The sequence below is a fragment of the Neocloeon triangulifer genome, unplaced genomic scaffold (genome assembly GCF_031216515.1).
Source record: "Neocloeon triangulifer isolate White Clay Creek 2 clone unplaced genomic scaffold, ASM3121651v1 ptg000015l, whole genome shotgun sequence".
NCBI lineage: Eukaryota > Metazoa > Arthropoda > Insecta > Ephemeroptera > Baetidae > Neocloeon > Neocloeon triangulifer.
Genome location: NW_026775557.1, coordinates 1,022,004 through 1,045,689, shown reverse-complemented (window position 1 = coordinate 1,045,689; position 23,686 = coordinate 1,022,004). Strand labels below are relative to the sequence as shown.

The 23,686-nt window shown below is 37.8% G+C and overlaps 3 protein-coding genes across 11 annotated transcripts in view; 2 read left to right on the top strand and 1 right to left on the bottom strand.

Annotated features, from left to right (window-relative positions):
• Positions 1-2: 2 nt before the first annotated feature.
• LOC132202277 (EGF domain-specific O-linked N-acetylglucosamine transferase) lies at positions 3-2,739 on the bottom strand. Its single transcript, XM_059629092.1, has 10 exons — positions 2,678-2,739; positions 2,380-2,621; positions 1,926-2,132; positions 1,683-1,825; positions 1,460-1,623; positions 1,119-1,393; positions 820-1,053; positions 622-755; positions 463-565; positions 3-408 (listed from the first exon to the last, which is right to left on the bottom strand). Exons 2-10 carry the CDS (start codon positions 2,557-2,559, stop codon positions 151-153), a joined length of 1,698 nt encoding a protein of 565 aa, XP_059485075.1. The 5' UTR covers positions 2,560-2,621; positions 2,678-2,739; the 3' UTR covers positions 3-150.
• A 752-nt stretch (positions 2,740-3,491) lies between these two features.
• LOC132202436 (heat shock protein 27-like) lies at positions 3,492-4,784 on the top strand. The gene is made up of 3 exons (XM_059629351.1): positions 3,492-3,631; positions 3,735-4,145; positions 4,252-4,784. The coding sequence occupies exons 2-3, from the start codon at positions 3,738-3,740 to the stop codon at positions 4,339-4,341; spliced, it is 498 nt and encodes a 165-aa protein (XP_059485334.1). The 5' UTR covers positions 3,492-3,631; positions 3,735-3,737; the 3' UTR covers positions 4,342-4,784.
• A 539-nt stretch (positions 4,785-5,323) lies between these two features.
• The window catches only part of LOC132202729 (neural-cadherin), a 199,474-nt gene continuing 181,111 nt past the window's right edge, over positions 5,324-23,686 (top strand). For 8 of the 9 annotated variants that reach the window (XM_059629843.1, XM_059629839.1, XM_059629840.1 and 5 more), the window contains exons 1-3: positions 5,324-5,463; positions 13,220-14,165; positions 14,879-15,504. In XM_059629843.1, coding sequence (XP_059485826.1) covers positions 13,318-14,165; positions 14,879-15,504 — 1,474 coding nt within the window. In that variant the 5' untranslated portion in view covers positions 5,324-5,463; positions 13,220-13,317. The remainder of the gene's footprint in view (positions 5,464-13,219; positions 14,166-14,878; positions 15,505-23,686) is intronic. The other variant, XM_059629845.1, reaches the window with a different exon arrangement.

Here is a 23,686-nt window from a genome sequence, read left to right as displayed (position 1 = left end):
TTTCCAATATTTTATTGCGCATTGAACAATAAATTTTAACAATGTATAAAAATCACCAAAAATTGTGCAGTTTTACAGTTAGCAGCCTTTTTGTTAATACTAATAAGCAATAAGCATTTGTTCGATAATTATTAGTTGACGATTAAAAAATCACAGCTCATCATGTTCATCTTGCAATTCAACATTAATTTTAGATTCGGGCTCTTCAGAGAGCTCATTTTCTTGAGGCTCAACGCTTTCCTCACTAGCATTCACAGGATGCTTCAATTTAATTTTTTGTAAGTACTTTAAGTACGATTTGTGAGAACTAACATGCTCGGCAGCCTCGTTGACCTTTTTGACAAACTCGTCTGGGTCGAATTCGTAGTTAGTAAATTTGGCATGAGCTCCACCGTCCGGATGGTGACCCTAAATGAAAGTATGCAAAATAAATTGAAATTTATTCAAAATTTCTGCATTTACCTCATCCTGCTGATTCATAGCACTGCTGTTTGTCCAAGTCATGTATTTTACTCCTCGCAGTCTGGCCAGATCTTTGTAGCAGTGTTCATCTTCACAATTATAACTAGAAAAAAATTTAATTTAATTTTAAAACAAAACAAAAAATTATTATTAACTTACATTTCAAAAAGGACGGCCCAGTCAGGAAGGAACAAGAGATGAGTAAGACCAGCACCATGCATGCCGATGAAAATGTCCGAGTTATGCGTCATGGCTATTTGCTCAGGGAATGGAATCTTCCTACTGTACTCCACCTATAATTTAATAATATGAAACTTTGGTTTAACACGGTTTAACAGTTAATTATGGTTAATATACCTTTTTCACAATAAATTTATCATCCTGTCTAAGTTTCTCAAGCAACGCCTCCTCATTCAACACTTGACGATAAGCCGTTTTCCTCGAAAGGACTGTGATTCTGATTTTCTCAGGCTCATCTTCCTTTCCGTCATCAATTTCAAAATACTCGGAGTCTCTTCTTGGGATTTTCAGTCTGTGCAGCATAAACTGAGAGAAGGCTTTGAAGAGGCCACTATTTTCACATCCGTATACCTAAAAGATGCAAAGAGTAAAAAATTCTAGAAAATTCCACCCTTCGTTTTTTCAGTGTTACTTACAATGGGGGTGTTGTAAAACAGCCCAAAAATCATTCTAGGCAGGAGAGGAAACACCACTGACTTGAAACAAACGACCTCTCCTCTGAATGAATTCAGATCTAAAATTGGGTTTCGAGTGAACGCCTTGAATGCATCCGAAAAGGCAGATTGGTATTGGTAGGTTTCCCAAACTACGATGTTGACGTCGGTTGAAAATGCGTCAGGGTGGGTCGAGTTCAAGTGCAGAGATGCGTAGAAGTTGAAAAAGTCGCAAAAGTGGTGGTACATGTTGACAGCTTGAAAAATAAAAATCATCCATATCAGTATTATAGTTAGTTGAAAGGAAAACTAAATAGTGTTACCAGCATCAATTTTAAGAATGTAGGTTGGCTTTTCAATCACAATGTCACATAGGTCATTCTGGATAGGTCTTTGAAGAATTCTTTCGAAATTCCTCATTTCTGGTGCCCACGACTGCAAAGGACTGAGGTGATCCAAGTTCTCTTTCATTCGAGCCTCATGTAATCTAAAGAAAAGTTTTTAAATAAAAGAAAAAATTACAAATAATTTCTTGTAAGTCCTTACGTGCAATACCCTCCTATTTGACCAGGTTTCAGTACGTCCATTTTATACCTGGCCGGCTGGAGGGCCAGTTGAGTAAAATTTATCATAATATTTCTGCCTCGACAAAATCGAAGGTGGTCACTGCACTCAAGGGCAGAGTCTTCCTGCAATTTATAATGTATAAATATATATCAATAAATAGATACAAATTAAAAGAAAATCTTTTTTGTAAAAGGAGAATGAATGAATAAAAAAAATCTATACCTTAAAAAGAGGTTCGCACAAGATTTTAATTTGCTTGTCTTGTTCCTTGAGATATCCAAAGTCGGCTTGTGTATAGAAAGCTTTAATTTGGGCTTCTTTGGACTTGACCCAGCCTTTGTGGTCTCCTGGGCAGGATGGTGTTTGGAATGCATTTTCCAACTGACAGTCAGGCTCATAGCCCCAGCAGACCTTTTTATCTAGTTGGTTCTGGAAAATTTTAATAATTACATTAATAATTTTGTAAATATATAAAATAAATAATGGAAAACACAAAATTTTTTTCTTCAATATTTAAGAAACATCCTAAATAGTAAATAAAAGTTTTATTATTCTTACTCAATAAATTTCCTAATTTGGAATGGAACGCCAAAATTCAAGATTCGAGTGGGTGTTTCTAGTAAAACACGTCATCCGGTGTTGCTTTAGCGAATTTTCAAATGTGAATTTTATGTACCTTAAAAGGGCAGTCAGGGTCTCCTCTGCATTCTTCAGCGACGCTCGGGAAAGTTTTGAAGTAAAACGGCAAATGCTCCTCCGGTAAATCGAGGCTGGAAAAGTTGAAAGCGGCCGTCGCCGGTCGCAACAGGGCTTGACAGATCAGCACGAAAAAAAGCCGCTTAATCCACGACAACATCTTTGCCGATCGCAAAAAATTGCTCACGAGAAAGACATTAATCCCTGCTTCAAAATTTGGCACTAAAAAACACGAATTTCATTAAAAAAATCGTCAAAATCTCGGCTGCAGATCACACCTGGTACGGGCGTGTTTTGATTCTCTCCAAAAACATCTGCGCCCGGTGAAAGCGAAAGTGAAGGTCAGGGAGGGCGTGTCGTGTAGGAGGCAAAATTTGATTCGCATTTATAATTTATATGCCTCTTGAAAGTAATATAAAATATAAAAACAATTTATAAAGATATAACAACAATATTTTTTTTACATATTAATTGCTAAAAATAATCATTTACAATATATTTTATAAATCTGAAAACAAAAATTTATGTTCTTTATTTCAAAATTATTTCTTATAAATTTAATAAAATAAATTAATATTTTATTTTAATATCATAACTATTTATATTGCGTTTCATTAAACTCTTCTTAGAGAAGCAAATAATTTTTTTGTAATAATATTAACATTGAATTTAAGTAAAAAAAATTAAAACAATAAACTTTATAAACTTATATAATTATTTCAATTTAATTTTAATCTTACTAGGTCTTACTGACAATGAGTCATATTGACAGGCTGGAAGAACAGTTTTCATTAATTAGATTTCAATATATATGATAAATCCTTAAATCCTTAAGCGTTTAGTTAAAAAAACAGTGTTATCAAAAATTAAATTATACATCACAACAAAAATTTGCGTGCGGCACGAAAAAAAAAACAAAGTATAAGTTTTAAAATAAATTGAAAATAAAAATTCTGATTTCTGTAGTTTCTGGAGTCATCGCGAACTTTCAGGAAATTTCATATGTTTTAAGGGAAGGTTCTAGTCGGTACTGGAAGAAAACCCTTGTGACGTCACAACTGATATATAAGCAGAGCAGCCGCATCGGCAGGCCAAACATTCATCAGTCGCACAACGCAGTGCACGCATTGTAAAGGAGCTCTCGGTCGAAGAACGCTTTTCTAATTATCAGTTTGCTTCGCGTTATCACAACCGAATTTGGAATTTCTGAGAAAAACACAAACATTCAAAACGTGAGTTTTAACATTTAATTTATAAATTGTTGTGCTCATTCAATAACATTTCTCGGCTGGGGCTTGAAAGTTTAATTTTTATATTCTTATCCTCTTATTACAGAAAATGTCTGCCCTGATGCTATTCTTGAACGACGTGGTCATCCCGTTGACCCAAGGGCTTGTGGAGGAAAGCGAGAAGCAGCAGAAGGAAAAGCCAACCGGCGCCGTGGAGCCCGTCGTCCGCAAGGACACACTCGTTGGCCCGCGCTCGCTGCTCGAAGGCGTCACCTACGAAGACAACGGCCTGATGGTCAAGTTGGACGTCCGTCAGTTCAAGCCCGAGGAGATCAGGGTGTCGACCGACGACGAGGGCACCCTGACCGTCGAGGGCAAGCACGAGGAGCAGGAGGACGAGCACGGATTCATCTCGAGACACTTCATTCGGCGCTTCACACTGCCCAAGGACATCGACATGGACAGGTCTCAAGTTAGCCTGTCTGCCGATGGACAACTCAAAATCCACGCTCCTAAGGTAATTAAATTTAATTAATAAAAAATTAACAATATTTTTAGAATGTTTTACTTCACTCTTAATTGATTAATTGCTTTTTTTACTAAAGATTTTGTTGTTGTTGCAGATCGACAAGCCTCTCGAAAGGGTGATTCCAATCAAGTTCACTAATGCTCCAGCCCTGGCCTCCCAAATGCGCCGAAAGGTCATCATGTAATTATTGTTTCTGGGAAAACAATTTTTGTATAAAAGACTGATTACATCTGACTGTTGGAGTTTAAACAATTAGAACAATTCTAATTAAAATTTTGTGCCAAGATTAATTTTCATCTCATGTTTAATGTAAAAAAGTCCATTTCTGGTTTACATTTTTTTTTTCAACTTTTTACTCTTTTAGGCAGTTTAGATACATAAAATTACAAAGCATTTAATTTTCGATTTTTAGAACTAGTAAGAATTGTAATCTTAAGACTGTATAACAACATAATTTGATGTAACTCTAAATACTAATAATGATTAAATTTATCAGTATCCTGGCGTCCGCCTTACTTAGGACAAAGGTAAAATGATAATTATCGAAGATATGGATGTATTTATTTAGTCATTAATAATTGTGACATTGTGGACTGCGAAAATTTCAAAAATAAAAAGAAAATTTGTTATAAAACTAGCATTTTATTTAAAATTTGATCTATCAACTTTTAGATATAATTTTAATAATCTGACGATTTAAAGACTTAAAATTAGATTAAATTTATTTATTTACAAAAACAATAAATTTTTATCATATCAAATGAAAATACATAATTTAATAAAAAAATTAAACTGTAAAATAATACAAGAAAATAATAACTAAAAAAATTATATTTAATCCGTAAAATATCAATTAATTTTTTAAATAATATTCAACTAAAATTATTAAAGCATAATTACAATTTTCAAATAATAATGTAATATTTAATTTTTTATTTTAGTTTGTATTATAAAAGTTGTATGTAAACAATGAGATGTAACAATTTGGACAAATAAAAAAAAATAAATAAAAGTTGAAAATTGTAAAGAAGATTATCATATATTTTTGTAAAATTTATTTCACCCCCGACTTGCCGGTGCTGCCTCTTGTGGCCGTCTGGGCAGTGACGTGAGCGCCGAACCGTGGGCCGCGTATGGAAGGGGGCCTGCCGGGGCTGCGAGAACAGAGCGGGCGACCGCAGTGAGTGATGGACCAGCGTCTGCAGCGCTCATATGGATTGTGTTAAAACTCTGAATGGGCAGTGATTCCCGTGAGTGATTTGTGTGTCTGTGTTCCTGAGTGAAAATTCGGACTAGCAGCTTCCGAGTAAGTACCACCGGCGTCTCAACTTGCTTCCCGAGCCCAGGTGCTCCCTCAAAAAACCACCCGAGGCCTCGAATCGAGACCAAAATCGACCCATTGACAGCTGAACCAGCCCCCTTTTTTAGCCGGGAACCACACAATTGGGGACTTGCAGGGGTCTCAAGTGGAGACGAACCTTCAGGGGTTGAAATGGGGTCTTCGAAGGGGTAAGGTTTGGGGTCTCGACAGCCGTGGGAGTGGATGAATGCGCCAAGCGGCCGGAGTCGGAGCGAGCGAGGGTATTGATTTTTACCCCAAGACACGAACAGAGGGTTCGGGATTCGCGAAGGGCTCTTTTCAACCCTCGGAAGGACCAAAATTTTACCATTTTGCTTTACAAACTATGTCGGAGCTGCAAAGTTCCAGTGCCAGTTTGGTATTTATTTTGTCTTTCAAGGGTGAGATGCGGAAAGGGCAGGGTTAGGGGTGGTAGGGGTGGGCGGAGACGCACGTTCCGTCCATTGAGGGTTGGCGCTGATTTTTTGGTCCTAGAAATGATGTAATTCTTATTATTTTGAACTGAAAATTAAAAAGAGCCGGATTTATAAATGCCGGGAATTTGACAAAAAAGGGCGGCCGGGGTGTTTACGTCGGACATTTGGCCGCCAGATGTTGCGGGAAACCTCTGCCTGCGATACACCAGGGGTGTTTTGCCGCTTAATTGGAAATTCCAACGATTTTTAGAATTTGTCTCCGTGACTTTTATTAATAGTCCAAGACCAACCGCTTATCTCTCGCCGGCATAAATGCTTGACGTGCTGATAAGTGGAAGTGGCAAAACAAAATCACACGCCGAGCTAGAAAATTATGAAATACATTTAATTTATAATTTTTAAAATGAAGGAAAAAATTATAATTCCAAGGTCGTGTATATTGCGAATTTCCGTGTGCTTCGGTGCGGAGCTTATTTAACCGCGTGTGATGAGCAGAACAGAAAGTGCCGGCCACTCTCGAGATGCAGCTCTCTGGCTTGTGCTGCATTGATTTTTTGCCTCGATGAGCATCTTGATTTTACATAAAGTGGCGGTGAATCATGCACAGTAGTGTTTTAAATTTAAACAAAGACTTAGCAAAATATATAGTTTCTAATATAAAAATAATTTAATAATAAAAGTTTCTATTTTTTTTTGTAATTTATGTAGATTTAAAATGTTAGCAAAATATTGAAAGAACTTAAATGAAAATATTGTTAATTGTTAATTTTTTTAAGCGTGAGTGTGTTTTATTTTTGTAATTTATAGAAGTATTTCCAGTTTCTGTTTCAATTTTTCAAAAGATATTTTACGTAGATTTAAGTTTTAAATGGAAAAAATAATTTTTTTTTTAACAGAAATCCGAATCTGTTTAGGGAATCTGTATATGAAATTAAATTTTGAATTTAGGTTATTTAAAAAAAAAAAAATATTTTTGAATCAAAAAAATTTACACTATTTTAAATAAATATACATAATAAAAAAAGTAAATGAACATTTCCATTAAAACCCTCAAGACCTTCAGAGGAATTATTTTTAGGGAATCAATCATTTAGAGTTTCGCATATATCTGTTTGAGGACTTTACAAAGGAATTGTTCATCAAAATTATGGAATTAAAAATTTCAACGTGCCCCATTTTTCGGTACCTTTTGAAGAATTTAAAACGTGTAGAACTCTTACAATGATTGGTTTCATAAAACAATTCACACAAGCCCTCAGGTCCCTAAGTAAAAAATATTAATTTTGATTTTTATAAAAATTATTTTTTCATATTAAATAAATATAAATATCCAGAAAATTATAATTTTTTTTTTTTAAATTATGTTTTACTTCTAATAAAAACTTTTATACATCCTTTTTCCGCCTCACGAAGCACAAATCAAACGATGATCTGATCAAATTGACGTCCACACGATATGAAGTAAAAATGCACCCTGCTGATTTGCATATTATCAGAGCGAGTGTCTTAAATAAAAGACCTTTTAATTCTACCACTTACTTTAATCGCGTCCTTTTCTCCTGCCGCCGATAAAAGAGCGCATTTGTACAAAAGGTCTCATATTTAATTTAAAATTCAAATGCCCGAAGGACAGACACGTCAAATTCCAGTCCAGTTCGATGATACGGCCGCGGCATTCTTATCAAGGAAACAACATCCAGGTCCTCTTTCTTAAACATTCCCACAGGGTGCACCCACCTGTCAGGTATTTTTTTTTGTATCACCTAATAGAGACCTTTCTGCGTGACACCTCCGATCTGATTTCGCTCTCGATACTTGACTGTGCTTTGTGTTTTGCCTTTTCTCGTTAGTTTCTTGGAAATATTTTCAAAGAAGAGCAGGAGGAGAAAATTTATACTCCTTTTTATAGATAGGAATCGCGAATGGGTGCCTTTTCAAACAATATAATAACGTGACTCCAACACGGGCGCGCGCGTTTTCGGCTGAAACCGAATGATGCGTGAACATGATGGAAAATAAAAACGAACAACTCGTCGGAGATGATTACATTATTATATTTTTCGACCGGCTCGTAAAATCAGACGGTGCGGAGATTGCATTTTAAACTTGTTTGGGTTGATGGCTTTTGCCATTTTCGTTTTCGTAGAAAAAGTATCAAAATAACGTGACAAGCGTTAACTTTTTAATGTGAAGGAAAAAATTGTAAATATGCATCGATTGTTCATTATGAGACTGACAAAAATGTTTATTTTTTGTTTCCTTTCTCTGAAAGTATCGTAATTAATTACACATTTCCTGGAAGCCAAATTTGATAAAAAAAAAACTGGCATGCAAATAAAATGAGAAACTTACTTAAAATTAATTTCATTTAAACACGCATGAAAAAATCTTCAATAGAATATTATAGGAAAATATACAGCAATTAAAATGTTCCAAGAATCGGTGGAGGTTCAAAATTTATTTCTGTGCAAATTCAGAGATGAAAGATCAAATTCAAAACAATGAATCGCCACTTTTACGTTCCTAATTAAATTTCTCGCGGTGTGGGCTGTTTTGGAGCAGATAAAACGAGTCCTGCTTCTCGTTCTTTGTATTGATCACTGGAAAGATGCTAATCTCGTGTCAGGAACATTAAAGAGTTGCGTGTACAGCGCTTGGGAAAGGCGTGTTGAGCGCGCACCACATGCAGAAGAAGCAAAGAAAAGAAATAACGCGTTCAATAACAACACCGCGCGAGAGACTCGATGGAAATCAGAAAAGAGGAAGAGATGCGCGCAGCATCTCTGAAAGGAAGGACCCCGCCCATCTCTCTCTTTCGATACCGATCGACCTGCCAGCAATGCCAGCATCCATTGTGCAGACCTGCCTGCGTTTCTCGATTCATTATTTATGAGCCTTAATTATTAATTTTCAGCTTCACTTGCTGGGGAGAACAAAGAAAGCAGCGCCGAGTTTTCTAATGAATTTCCTCCTACGGCCTCCCCGTATGCGTTATTTGGACGCAAAACTCATGAGACCAAACTTGTCCAGATCCAGAGAGTTGGATTTTAGTCCATTAGCTTGATTACTTTTTTCTTGGATTGGTTCTGTAGTTATCAGTTTTGGCTCTAAGATTTAATGATTTAGGCACAAACTTTTCTGCTAGATTATTGGCCGTTTTCTAAATTTGGTTTATAATTTGTATTGCCAAAATAAAATAGAATTTTTTTCTAATTTAAAATTAAAATTAAAATTATTTTAGAAGTTATTATTTAATTTCTCATTTTGTTTTTATAAAACACTATTCATTTCGATTTATCAAGATACGTTATTACTTTGTGTACATACTGAGCATTAATATTTGTGGGAAAATGTCAGAACACAATCATTATTCCGATGGTATACTAGTTTCAAAAGAATCATTTTATTTTGCGATATATAATTAAATTATGAATATAAATATTTAAGCATTTTAAAATAAATCAATAAGTGAATAAAATCCAACTGCCTTTTCATTAGCATGAAAAAAGGTGGACACAATCAGTTTGTCAGAATCTCCAACAAAAATAATTAATAGTCGATTCTCATCCGAATAACAATCGACCGCTCTTTTCCCAAAGATAAAAACTCTCAAATTGATTCTCCGCCGCCTTTCTTTTCTCGCGCCTTCCCAATATTTATGTATTCATTCCGGCCACCAACACGCCGCGTGTAATTATGTAATTATTTTAATGAGCTGTGATGCTGGGCAAGATAGAAAAAAGGAATCACTGCCCACCTTTTGCTCGCTGATTTTTTATTCGCCTCCGGGCAATTGTTGCTCTGCATCTAGATTGAAAAATTAGCGCTGACCGTGTCTGTCGGCTGTTTTTCTGCGGGTGCGTCTGTTATTAAAAATTCATTGCGGTTTGTTACGGCGCGAGCACGACTGAGTACTCTATAATTTTGGAGAGAGCATTTCGTGAAATATTGCGTGAAAAAAGGAGGAATCACGAAAGAGCGCAATTTGCATTTTTGCAGGCTTGTTTTCTTTCTTGTCAGATTTTTTTGCTCTGCTCATTTAACGAATTGCAAATTTAACAATTTTTTTTATCGTTTAGATCCTTTCATGTTGTACCTGGACATTTAAATTAAGTGAATGTGTCAATTTCTAGGAAAATTAAATCATTTTTTAAAAGATTCCAAGAAAAATATTTTCCCAGAAACCATTACCTTGAGAAATCAATTCATACGCATCACCAGAGAAAACTTCTTCTATTCATTTAGTTATTAAATTTAATTTGGTCGTAAAACATAATTTCAATTTAAACGAATTTCACGCACGCAGACGCTGCACGCACGTTTTCCTTTTCAGCGTACCAGTAATGTTCGGAATTTTTTTGTTCAAAGGTCAGCGGTTTTTTTATTATTCTTCAGTTGTAAAATAAAAAAGCGTCCAGTGCACCGGTCAAAGAATCTCTAATCTCCATAATTCGATTATACAATTTTCTTCGTCTTCACTCTCAAGTACAATTTTACTACCCGCGACCTTGGTTAAGAAAGAAGAACTGGCTGCGTTGGAAATAAATACAAAGAAAGGAGACGCGTCGAGAGAGTCGTAAACACTACAAGAGGGCTATATTTAAATAAAATGCTATTTATGCCTCAGACACTTCTTGATTAAAAGTACAAGAGGTTCAAAATCACTCAGGTGAAACGAGTTTTTTTTTAAATTCCCACTCTGCTTGTAATAATCTTGTTAATGGCACCATGAAAATTCCTCATTTACACATTACTCGACATTATACGAAATATTTTTAACCAAGTTGATCTCCGCGGGAAGTATATATTTTTATTTGTTCGGCTACCGCTTCGAATAAAAATTAACCGGCACAGATGACCGGCGCCGCGTGCCGCCTCTTTTTTGTGCCTGTCTAGAATTTTTGTGATTTAATTTATTACCCTGATAAATTACATTTCACGTTGCGCTCGCACTGATTTCTGGCTCCGGCAACGCATTAATGATCCGCTCTTATATTTTATTAACCCCTACGCACGCAGCGTGAAAAACGGCTTCGGAAATCGAGCCAATGCTAATGTTGCAAATTTATCATACCAAGGCACCGTGGCGTAAATTATTAATTAATTTAATCTGATCTAAGAACAGAGATGGAGTTTTTTCTCCGTAATGGCCGCTGTGCGGATTTTGTAAGGCTATTAATCAGAAAATTTAATCGATTTAATTACAGGCTGCTGTGTTGAATCCACATGGATCAAATTTAGAAATAATTGCGTGATTTATTGATGTTGAGGAAAAAGTTAAATTTATTTAAAGTCAACCAAAGAATTTTTAATAATTAAAAGTTTTAAATTATAAACCCTTAATTTATAAAAATTTGAATTTTCTTCTTCTATTCTTTTATCCCAAAACTAGTTCTTCCTCGTTAAAATAATGATGCGGTCAGAATCCAAACCTTTTGTTCAAAATCCAGTTTCATCTTCTTTGTTTGTGCTTAAGATTGGATCGAGCAAGTTAATACCAATTCAGTGCGTGCCTCTCTTTGGCGGTATCGGAGCTGGTTTGTTTGCAGCTCTTTGTTTAATAAATCGACCGCTGTTCAGAATATAAATTGCTGGTAGGGCGAGTGCGTTAGCCGGAATTAAAGCGGCTCAGATGCCACCCAGTCGGTGTATAAATAATCAGCGTGCATATCATTAGGAAGGAATGAACGCTTTGTTCAGCGTGTAATTGACGCCAAATAAGGCTCGGGTGTTAAAGAAAAGGAGCGATTATTTGTAATTCACCGGCCACACGTCACCCGAATTAAAGTACAATTTGTCTCACGCTCGCAGGTCTTGTCTGATGAAACGTCCATTACACCTCGTTTTGCTACCGTGCGGAATTTCATTAGCTCGCCTGTTTGATCCTGCGCTCAATTATCGCACGTTTCATGCTTGTTTTTCTTACTCAAACAAGAGGTGGTCCAATTAAAAGGAAGAACAGGAGTGGCAAAAAAACTGAGATACCATCTTTTAATTAATTAAAAATTGGCAAAGATGAAAGTTAAGTATTGAAATTTTGCTTTGGAACTACAATTAATTTTCTTAAATTAATAAATTCTTTTACGGTTTTTTTCATATGAATTGATGAATTTTTTTTTATAAAAATAGGAATAAAGTAAAAATCTAAATTCTTTAGAAAAACTAAACAAATTTCGTTACTGTGACGAATTGACAAGTTTGCAGGGTATTAATGATTATTTTTTGTAGACCGTCTTTCGCCCTCTGATTTTGTTTTTCCCATCTCTTTCACTCCTTTTCGTCATTGACCAGCACCACTTTCCGTCGGGCTGAATCCATCCATCTGTCTGATATTTGACAGATTTGGCGCACATGGGTGGTGCCGCAGTGCCCAAAGGCTATTAATCTCCTCTGCCGGTCGCAAAAAGTCTAAATTCTGAATCTGTAGCACCTCATTTCGCTTGTATGCATATTCATGGCTTGCACATAACCAAGTGAAGGAAATTGTGCCGATTGAACGGTCTGCGAGTGCAGAACAATAGGCCGCTTTATACGCTCGCATCCTATACATAAAACAAACCCTTGACAAGCGAGAGAGCAAAGAGATCTGCAGAGATTTTACTCCTCTTCCCGTGATGCAAATGATAATTATTTATTTGTTGCGCCTGATGCGTTCTTTATTAAGCGATGCAAATACCGCGAATAAGTAGTATCTGGAAGTCAGGGCTGGTTCAATTTATGCTGTCTTCAATGTTCAATGTGAAAATATATATTTCAAATTGTGCTATTCATTTTTTTATTAGTTACATTGTATTTTTGATAACTCATGAATAATTGAAGAAAAGAAATAATTAAAATCATAAAAAATGGCTTATTTTAAATTCAAAAAATTTAACATTACTAATAATAAAAAATTTAATTTAATATTTGAATTTGTTAAATTTATTAAAATACTTATGGCATTTTATTATATTTTTTGTTTAAATCAAAATTTCTTATATTTTATTGGCAAATTAAATATTTTCCTATATCCTTTATTAAATAAAAAAAATCCTGATTCATATTGAAAATGTATAAAGATCAGTCATAGTAAACTGCCTCAAATCATCGGAATCAATTATTCAACATTAAATGGTGTATGCTGGTGATCAAATTTGATTATTAAATTTATTATTTTACAAATCTACTGCATTAAGTTTAAATTTATGTGAGATAATTGGTTCTCATAAAAAAAGTAAATAATTTCTTTCCCAACTTCTCCAACTTCGACTGAATAATGTTAAAAATCCAAAATTTGTGTGTTTCAGAGGAGGACGAGGAGGTGTAGAAATTCTCGGTGGCACCGATGGATTTGTAAAACGGAGCCTAGTGATCGCAGCGAGAGAGTGAGTAGCGAACTAGTGCAATGCGCCTTGCCCGTTTGATAGACTCGGCCACCGCGATGGCCCCTTTGCTGGTGCTGGCGTTGCTGGCCGCCGCGGCCAGCGGCCACCTGAGCAGCCTGCACACAAACCACGTGATGAGCGGCAGCGAGTCGTCGGCGACGCGCGACGAGTCGCTCGTGGTCGTTTCGCACGACGTGCGGCCCGGCTTCGAAGTGGTCCACTTTCCGCACCACGACCACCGCCACAGCAGCTACCGGCTGCTGGACACCGGACACTCGCAGTACTTCGCCGTCATGGAGGACGGCGTGCTGATGACCACGACGGACGTGAGCGCCCTGCGTGGCCGCCCCATCACGCTGATCGTCGTCGAGGAAACCGAACCGGAGGAAAACAACGAAGCCAACGTCGAGTTGCGCTCCAGTGTCCGCCACACCGTCCGCGTCCACGTGCTGGACGCCCGGCGGAGGCTGCACTTCGCCCACGAGGCCGTCGACGCGGCCTACGTGGAGGAGAACGCCCCTGAGGGCACGGTGGTCAAAGGTCTGCCGGCGGACACCCTCCGACCTAGGTCGCTGCGCCACCCCAGCAGCTCGCACATCCGACTGGCCATCGCGTCCGGAAACGAGGATGGCGCCTTCATGCTAGAGCAGACGGAGGACAACTTCCCGCGCCTAGTCACTGCCAGACCTCTGGACAGGGAGAAGAAGGACGAGTACTGGCTGACTATCAAGGCTGTCGATGACTTGCTCGACCCCGCTGATGACGTTGCTTCAACCAAAATCCGTGTTCAAATCATGGACGCCAACGACAACGCGCCCAGATTCCCCAAGAGGCCCTACCACTTCAAAGTGCCCAAGAATGCAACCAGGTAAGCTCAAATTCTATGAACTTTGTCATTTTTTTTTTGCTAAAAGTATTTGTAAATAATAATTATTAATTGAAAATTTTAAATTAGTTTTTCAATAATTTTCTGTTTTTTAGACTCTTTGATATGATTTCAAAAGCGATTAACTTATTATAAGAAAAGATAAAGAGGAATATTTTTCATATAAAAAATTTACATTATTCATATTGCATAGAACCATGTGTCAATTTAAATATTAACATTTTATATAAATTTTAATTTTTATATTTCTCATAATTTGTCAGGATTTGTAACTTTTTAACAAATAAAATTTTTATAATATGTTTAATTTATGTTGTGTTTTGTAAACGTTTAAATTTTAATGTTATTTTACCAAAAATATAATATTTAACATAGACAGAATTGAATTGCATGAAGAAGAAACAGATTGAAATTTAATTATTGTCTACATGTTGGCCAAAACAGCTAGAATTTCTAATAGTTTGAACAACTGATATGAACATTAAATTATAATTCCTTTAAATAAAGAAATATTCTTTACAATTTATTTAATCATATGATTATGTAATAGTGAAAGTTTCAAAGTTAGCAATACCAGGAAATAAATTAAATTATGTTTTAAAACTGTTTTAAATTCTGGTTTTGTTGGATGAAATTAATAATATCGTCAAGACCCACAGAATTTGAAACTGATTTCCTTCTTTCGCCCACCGCAGGTTTTCAACGATCGGCGCCGTGACTGCCCGAGACGCCGACGGTGACAAGGTGGCGTACCGACTTGTGTCCGGTCCCACCGGCCTGGTGGTCGTCGTTCCCCAAACCGGCGAACTGCTTCTGCTGCTGCTTCCTCCCTACGGCAAAGACGACCTGGTCAACATGGGCCCCAAGGAGGGCTCGACCACGACGATGGCGCCGCTGCTCAGTTCGTACGAGTTGCAAATCGAGGCGCACGACGTCGGCCGCACGCCGACGCAATTCTCCGAACCGCCGGCCAGGGTCTTCGTCGAGTTCAGCACCGAGGACGAGGAGGAGGAGGAAGAGGACGAGATTTACGATGGTGACATCGTGATTCACCGCATTGAAAAGCGTCGCGTCACGCGCGCCGTTCGCGCCACCAAACGCGTCGAATTCATGGAGTCTGATGGCGAGACTGAGGGCCGCGTCGTCTTCCACCTGGACAAGGAGACGGAACGCGAGCAGTTCAAGATCAGGGACGAAAATCCCTGGGTCACCGTCGAGCCGAACGGCGCCGTCCGAGTCAAGCGTCGCTGGGACTATGAGGAGCTCGGACCCGAAAAGACCATCGACTTCTGGGTCACCATCAGCAACACCGCAGGTGGGGGTGAGTACAGTATTTTTGCTAACAATATTAATACTACCCGGTTAGGGCTAGAAATTCTATATAAATTGCAACGATTTTTATTGCTGGTTTGATAGGTATTTAGTTTAGAATTATAAAATAAGATCAAGATAAAAATTATAAAAGAATAATAATATATAATAATTAAAAAAATTTATGCTGACAATTTTAAGATAATATCCCTTTTGCCAAAGAATTTTTTAAATCGCTTTTTTTAGTCTTATAGGATTGAAACTTTTAAATTATTTTTTGTTTTTTATTGTAGAATTTAAAAAAAAGTTGCAAAATAATATTACAGAATTTATAAATTATTGTTGGAAAATTCCTCCAAACAAAAACTGGTCTGGGGCAGGAAATGAAAAAAATTCCAAGATTAAGCTGGAATTTTCCGCAATATTTCTTGCCAATTTTCATCCCCTAGCAAAGCGACTTAACGAGCAGACTGAAATGGCAAGGTCATAACTTATTTCGAATCGCCTCCGACGCATCGATCGGTCCTCGTCTGCCTCCACCCTGTTTCTCTCTCGTGCTCCTTTTCCCTTTTTTCGCCTCTCTTTCTCTCGCGCACTTTTGACACTTTTTCGCCGGCGTCTCATTATTACCTCCACGACAGGTTGTACGTACGAAGCCTCTATTACGCGGCCTCGCGTGTACGCTTCTGCCCCGTAAATGAAATGGGCGAACGCCAGAGGTCACGGGGTCACCCGGGGTCACAGTGCACGCGACGACTCTCGGAGCGATTTATTCCATTCGTGCAGCGCGGCGGGATGCAGTTTAATTATTGACGGGTTGGCGGCTTATTGAGCGGCCGCTGATTCGCAAACAAACTCTCTTTGGCTCAATCACGCCGCCTTTGTAACCCGGCGTGGCCGCAAACGCCAGGCTTATTAAGCTTTGTTTACAATCAATTTCCTCGCTTGATTGTCAGACTTGGATGAACTTTCCGTCAGAATGTGGGAAAAAGTCACAATGCTTGCAACAAACAATTATTTTAATTTTTTTATGAAGAAGCAAATTTTTATCTGCACATTAAATTTAACTATTTTTCTTTAATGCATACATTGCAAATTTCTTTAAGACTGTAAGGAATTTTAGCAGTTTCTATTTATTATTATTATTATTTTTTTTTTATAATCTTGCCACCCTTTGACTTTTTCATATTATACTTCCCTTTATGAGCGCATAATGAAATTTGACGCCTAAAATTCATCTCCGGCTGCTTTGATGTCGTCTCTTCCGCATCAAAGTCGCCGTCAGACTTCAAAGCTCTTTATATAATTCATGCCGAGGGTGGAAATTTTTTCGGGAAAAAGACCCGTGTAGTGCATGAAAACGGGATGCACCGTTGCAGCGAGTTGCCCTAGGAGCCGCGCACAGACGGTGCATGCCGAGTTTGCTGATGCGGCGGCGGAGAGACGCCGGTTGAATGCATTAAACTCGTCTAATGGGGTTTGTGCACACAAGACTTTATAGTGCATTCGCGAAGAATGTATAATATCGATCGGTGCTCGTAATGCACCCTGACTGAAGACGAAGACATAACTCAATTCAGCCGATGGCAGCCTCGGTTAATCCCATGCAATCTTGAGCAATTTATCAAACCGTGTAACTCGATATTAGTTGCTGGATTTGAAATATGGGTTTGCCGTGTTCCGGAAACACATTTTGCATGTCTTCGTCTGAACATAGGTTTACAATTTCTTGGCAAAAGATCCACAATGGATCAATATAATATGATAAATTAATGTATTTCTTAATGAATGAAATGGTTCTCTGCGTTAGTATGTATCAAACTTTTTTCTAGCATTATTTTGTGTGATTTATAAAAAATATCTTATCTTCAATTGGGCAGAAGTTCCCTAAATTAAGTACTTCATAAAATTATAATTCCAAATAATATTAATTTATTTTTCTGTTTGATTCATTTCAAAGCCCTATGGTTTCAAAGCAATTTCTTGAACTATTTTTTATTACATCTACATTAGAACGTTTAAATTATTATGAAAATTCAAAAGAAGCTAAAGAAATAAGCAAATGTAAGGAATTATTATACTTTGAAACGTCAGCTGTGTAATTATATTAAAAGGAAAAAAAAGATATTAAAAAAAAACAATTATTACTAATATAATGGTTAAAAAAATTTAATTTTAAACAGAAGTTAAATTACAATTTTTTTATTATATAACTTGAAATAATAACCGTGCTGACAAATTTATGACTGTCTGTCGGTTTACAATTATTTTTTTTATTGCGAATATTTGAGCTGTCGGCGTGACACTGGCCTACTTCAAAACGCAATCGGCCGCGTCGAGTTTCATTGCATCCGACATTCATGATCTGTTCACTCTCGTCCTGCTGGGTGTCAGATCTCGCGAACGGTGCATGCTGCCGAGAGCAAAAATCGCGGCGGAAGCCTTAATGAAAGGCTTGTAATGAATTGGCGGGCCCAAATCACCGCGCGAAAGAAAGGCTGCTCATTACATAATTATTATTGCGCCGCCGCCGGTTTTTGAATCGGCTCGGTGAGAACTTTTTCTCTGATGGATATTGATATGGGAGCAGAGCATTGCTAATGAGGTCTTCTAAAAATCTGGGAAAACAAGAGCTGCTTTCAGGAAAATTCGTCAAAGGATGTGATTTTTAAAGAAGAATAAGGTTCAAAGCATGAACAAAAAGAAAGAGTCGTATGTGTTTCGGTCCTGGCGGCACATTGGCGGTGGGAATTTTTTTTTTATATTAAAAAACTTGGTGCCCCTGCAGGCGGAGAGTGAATTTGCCGAGACAGAAAACGGATCAAGCTGGAAGCGATTTCGTGTTTCCCTTTTCTGAGTAAAATGTGCGCAAACGATGTGTATAAGCGCACAAGAGGGGAGAAGTTTTCCAAGACATTTTCCGTGTGGCTCGGAAAAAGGACGTTTTTTGCTCAAATGAGTTTTGCTTTGGCGGAAATGGTTGAAGGGATAAGTCAAAGTTGTTTTGGCTTGGACTGGTTGGAAGATGTTTTTTTAAAATGAGAAAAATAATTTCTCTTTGAGATTTCAGTAAAAATAAGAATATCTTAAAAGCGAGCAAATTTAATAATAATGAATTTGAATATGTTTTTAAATTTTTCATTGAACAAGAAGAAGGATTTCAGTAACTTCCTTTATTAAGAAATCTTGTAAAGCCAGAAAAAACAATCATCAAAAGGAACGGCCAGTTTGATTTCAAAACTGAAAAACTATAAAATTTATCAATTAATTAAAAAAAAAACTTGACATTCATCTTTGCTGAACTTGAGTGCTATAGAAAGTCAAAAGTCGAGTTTTTCTTATTTCGCACGGTGCTCAAGTGCGGTCAGCGGGCCGAGCAAAACAATTGTGTGCCGCAAAGCCCGCACAAATCCACCTGGACATAATTCTGCGGTACCATTTCTTATCCTGCACTCCTTTTCCACATCCATCCACCGGCACTCGCTGGCCTGCTCCGGCGCTGCTTCTACTATATTTTATTGATTAGTCTCTCTCCGCGAGTCTCTCTCAGTCGGTGTACACCAACCATTTCATTGCTGGCTCGTTCAGTTCGGCGTCTGCGCCCTCGGCCGACAGACCGACCATTTGTCGTGAGCGGTGCCCCTTTTCGCTGCAGCCCTTCCTGCACTGCCGCTGCTGCCAACCGTCCGGCAAAACATTGATCGTTCCTCCAGCACCAACGAGATTCCTCCAGCACGTTTGTTCCAAGTGCATCTCGCGCATGCAATGCCGCCGGTGCAGCTTCCGCCACGGCAAAAAGAGAAAAAACAAAATTGATGGGCAAAAGTTGCTATCGCGCAGGGTCGATTTTTCCGCAGAGCCGAATGGAAAATATGAGCAAAACGTGCTCCGCTCTTTTTATTACAAACAAATGCACCCATAATTTCTGGAATATTTTATCCAAAGAAAAATTCTACAACATCACTGTTTTGACTGAAAAAGTTCCAATTTTCATGTGAAAATGTTGCCAAATATTTAGTTAACTAAAATAGAGATTGCACCAATTAAGCATTCTTTTCTATTATTATTTTTAAGTAGGTTTATTATAAAATGGTCAGTAAAAATTAACCAAACTTTGTCTAATTTTGTTGATTTATTAGTTAATTTTTTTATTACTTAAAAATGTGGAAATATGTTTTATTTTTTTTGACACCTTATTCAGAATTCAATATAATCTCGCTTCAGCCCTTTGTTTTAATAAGAGGCCATTGCCAGCGTGGCACCTCATTACATTCACCTGAAGATCGATCCGAGTTGATGACTGACGACTTCTCTGCGCCCCAAGAAGCTGATGAGCGGGATAAAATTCCACCTCACAATAATTGCAGTTGCAAAGTGTATTTCCGCACGTATATATCGCATTTCTTACGGCCGGATCTGAAAAGTGCAATCGCTCTCTGCGATTCTTTTTGCTTTCATGCAGCACTTTTCGCGCTTATTATACTGAAAACGGATCCGTCCTCAGACAGAAAGCAAGCGGCGACCGCAGATTCATATTGAATTATGCTTGCAACATTGAACTCGAATATATAATCAGACGAACAACTGTTATGAAGGTGCTGGGCAAAAGTCCTTATGGAAATGAAGGTCATTTTGCGTAAAAAAAAGATTTATTTCATGTTTTTTTTTACTTACAGCTTTCTATGTTATGCAAGTTATCTGATATTTTTTATCGTTCAGATTTAAGAAAATTGTTATTTAATTTTTAATTCTGTTGCATTAGTCCGGAGCGAGCAGCGAGGGCATCAATAAAAGTTGGGCGTGTGCCGCGCTGGGATGAAAACATTATTTAACATCGCCTTAATTGAGTGTTGAACAAAAAGCGCTAGGGTCCGCGTCGTTGAGCGGAGCAATTTTTTAAGCTTAATTGAATTCGAGCCTAATTTATTCTCATGTAATTTATCTTGATACTTTTTCAAATGCCAGGGACGCCGCATTCCACTTAATGACGAGTTTAATTTCCACAGAAATTCTCTCAAATTGAGGAATTTACATATTGATTGCTGCCAATGAGGTCAAAAGGGTGCTGCTAAAATTAACCCTATCGCACATGTGGAATTTCAGCGTCTGGTCAGCTTTTGATAGATTTGCCGGCGGCAAGACCAACTTTTTATTCCAACACGTCGCCGCGTATAAAATTATACGCGAGGCCGAAAAACTGGCTCCTGTTCAGCCAGCATCTGTAAAAATTTGGCGCACTTTCGTTCTTTCTTCCGGCAGCCGTGCAGTTTGCCATAATCTCATAACTCGGTATATTTTTAGATGTTTTCCTTGTCGGCAGAAAACAGACCCTTGCCTTTTCTTGCTGCATTACATGTTTTACTGCCGGCGCGAGAGCTTGCGTCGCCTGAAAATGACCTCGTAAAATTTGGGGACATGACGTGTAATTGCGCATTGCCTTTAAAACGCGCGAGCCTTTAAACTTACTAAAATTGCTGACTAATTTTATGTACCAACGCCAGCGAGAAAATTTAATTTGTCTGAATGTAGCAAAAAAATAGTAAAAACGTTTTACGAAAATCTGGATAGAATTTTCACTCAAACCCTGCCTGAGGGAGTAATAAAACAACAAAGACGCCGAAGGAAAGTGAGGGAAACACATGTTCGAGACATTTGTGTTTTTCCATCAGTGGACCTTCTGCTGAACATATTTTTGTTTGATTTTTCCTTTTTTTTTTGACCTGGCCCGCGTCCCGACCGTGGTTTTTTTATAGAGATCTTATGAACATGTGCACCCACTACTGTTTTCCGCGCGCTCTAAACAAATATTGGTTGACGAAGTGAGAAAATTTTACAAGGGAGTGCTAATGCTGGAGATAAACCAACTGCTGGAAACAACCAACATGAAGCTTCCCCAGGAGGCGTCACTTTTATGGGCGTCGGTCAAACACTTTTGTTTCCTCAAGACAAACCCTTGGGGCGAGCGAGAAAATCTCTTTTGAAGAAGAAGCAATTTTCTTCTATTTAGTTGAGGAAAGAGACGTATTTGTTTCTTTTTAGAGCAACATTTATTATACTGAAATAATGTTGCCGTGTATTCATGGCTTTGAATATAATAAAATTTTATTAGATTTAGATTTTTTTTAAATATTTATTACAATCTCTTGGCACGTGAATTCTTCATAAATTCAAGGTTCTAGTTATTTTGAATTGTCGGGGTGCTTTCTCAGAAGTTCATTCCGTGCGCGCAAACCAAAATTGAAATGAATTGAACACACATGCTGGTGACCTGGTTTGTTACTCATTACGTAACTGTGAAATTCACTCTCCTTTGAAAATCAAATTATCCCAACTCACAGTGGATGATTTTTATTTTATTCTAAAAAGTTTTCTTATTTTTTCAATTTTTGTGTGAAAAATCTGCACAACGCTGTTCTATTTTTGCATAATGAAAAAAAAGCAGAGTACCTTTGCCTAGTGTTGCAAAAATAGGACTGATGAGAGTGGCTTCAGTGCGAGCTTTGAAAAATAATATAGCAAAAAGTTCTATCCGGTGGTGGCTTTTTTACTCTGTTTTATAATGGAGGCGGAGGAGGAAAAAGGCAAAAGTGATGTTTGAGCGCCGTGTTGTGTGGGTCTGCGTGTTTCAAAATTGATGAAACATGACGTCATGTAATTCACTTAATTCTCCAACGTCATGGAATCAAATTTCTGTGCTTTTGGACATAAAAAAGTGCCACCGCAGCCACGCTGACCTCTGGCAAATGTACGAAATAAGGAAACATGGAGAATAAAATGACGCCCCAGAGAGGGTTGAGGTCTATCTTCAATTTTTCAGAGGGGTGGAAAAATGTGTTTACCAATTTATCAAAATAAACAAAATAAATATTTTAAATTTCAGAAATTCTCAGGAAAAGTGAAATAGAAGATTAATTGTGAGTATTTTGACCTCTTTCCGGTGTAAAAATTCCTAACCAAAAACAAAAAAGCCCCCACACGCTGCAGCAGTGCCAGACGGCTGTCATGAAAGTCGTAAAAATACGCAGCTCGCGAAAGTGTGCATGCGAAGATCAAGAAGCCAGCAGAGCCGTTTTTAAACAGATCTCCACTTCACTCTGAAGAAAAATGACCCCGCGCCTTTCTTTTTCCAACGCGTCTGCTATACACACACTGCGCGTGTTTCGTTAGAAGGGGATGTTGCTGGTTGAAAGACTGGATGTAGTGCTGGTGAAGAGTAATCAAGCCACGCATATATTGAATTACAAACAAGGTCTCGGCGGCGGTGGGTATTACGAGAGCATGTAAGAAGGAAACTGCTGCTGCTGGGGCCGACCATATTCTCACACGTCGTCGTCGTACATAATATCGCCCGCCGCCAACATAATTGGACCGAGTGGAGTGCTACAATGTGGAAGAGAATGGAACCGAATTGCCGTGGAGGCACCCCTCGGCGTCGTTAACTCATTTTAATTAAGCCGGATTAATTTTGAGAGATGCTCTTGGTGCTTTTCTCATGGCGGTTTCCAATCAGGCCAAATCTTTTGAAATTTATTTACAATTCAAGCCAGAAAAACTCTAAAATCTAAATTTTAATCCAAATTTAGGATTTCAACTTAAAGCTGCTTGCAAATATTCAGTAATTTAATTTTCAATGCAATTCGTGGAGAGATTTATGCAACGTGCTGCACATCAAAGAAGAGCAGGGTGCATAAGAAATAAAAACTTGAAATTCATTTCTGCGCGGTTCTTTGAAAAATTATTTTTTATTGTATGAGACTAATTCCCAGAACCAAAATTACTTTCCGCTTCATTAAACTTGCTAAAAGGTCACGGAAATCCAGCTTGCGGCAGAAAAGTCGCAAAATGTCAACAAGAGCTTAGTTTTAAAATGAAAAGCTTCCTCTAATTTTTTTTCATGGTAAAAAACGCAAAATTTTCATATCTTTTCCGGCAGTGAAAAAATATTTTTCCGTTTATGAATGCAAAAAGCTCATCTCCAATTCCCGCAGTTTTCCTTTATTTATTCCAGAAACGTTCATTGGTCGCACATAAATCAGCAAGGACCAGCGGCTCTCTCCTTGATTTGCATTCGAGCTAAAAAAAAAGCAAAACAGGCTTTCATGCTGCGCTCCTAATGACGCCGGAATTTGAATAATTTATGCGGCGACAATTGAAGTGGCCGCCTCTCAAATTGACGCAATTGAAATGCAAAT

Coding starts and splice junctions, on each gene's coding strand:
- LOC132202277 (XM_059629092.1), bottom strand. CDS start 2,559: ATGTTGTCGTGGATTAAGCGGCTTTTTTTCGTGCTGATCTGTCAAGCC. Junction 1,054..1,118: donor TGTTTTACAACACCCCCATT/GTAAGTAACACT, acceptor TGCATCTTTTAG/GTATACGGATGTGAAAATAG. Junction 409..462: donor CTATGAATCAGCAGGATGAG/GTAAATGCAGAA, acceptor ACTTTCATTTAG/GGTCACCATCCGGACGGTGG.
- LOC132202436 (XM_059629351.1), top strand. CDS start 3,738: ATGTCTGCCCTGATGCTATTCTTGAACGACGTGGTCATCCCGTTGACC. Junction 4,146..4,251: donor TCAAAATCCACGCTCCTAAG/GTAATTAAATTT, acceptor TTGTTGTTGCAG/ATCGACAAGCCTCTCGAAAG.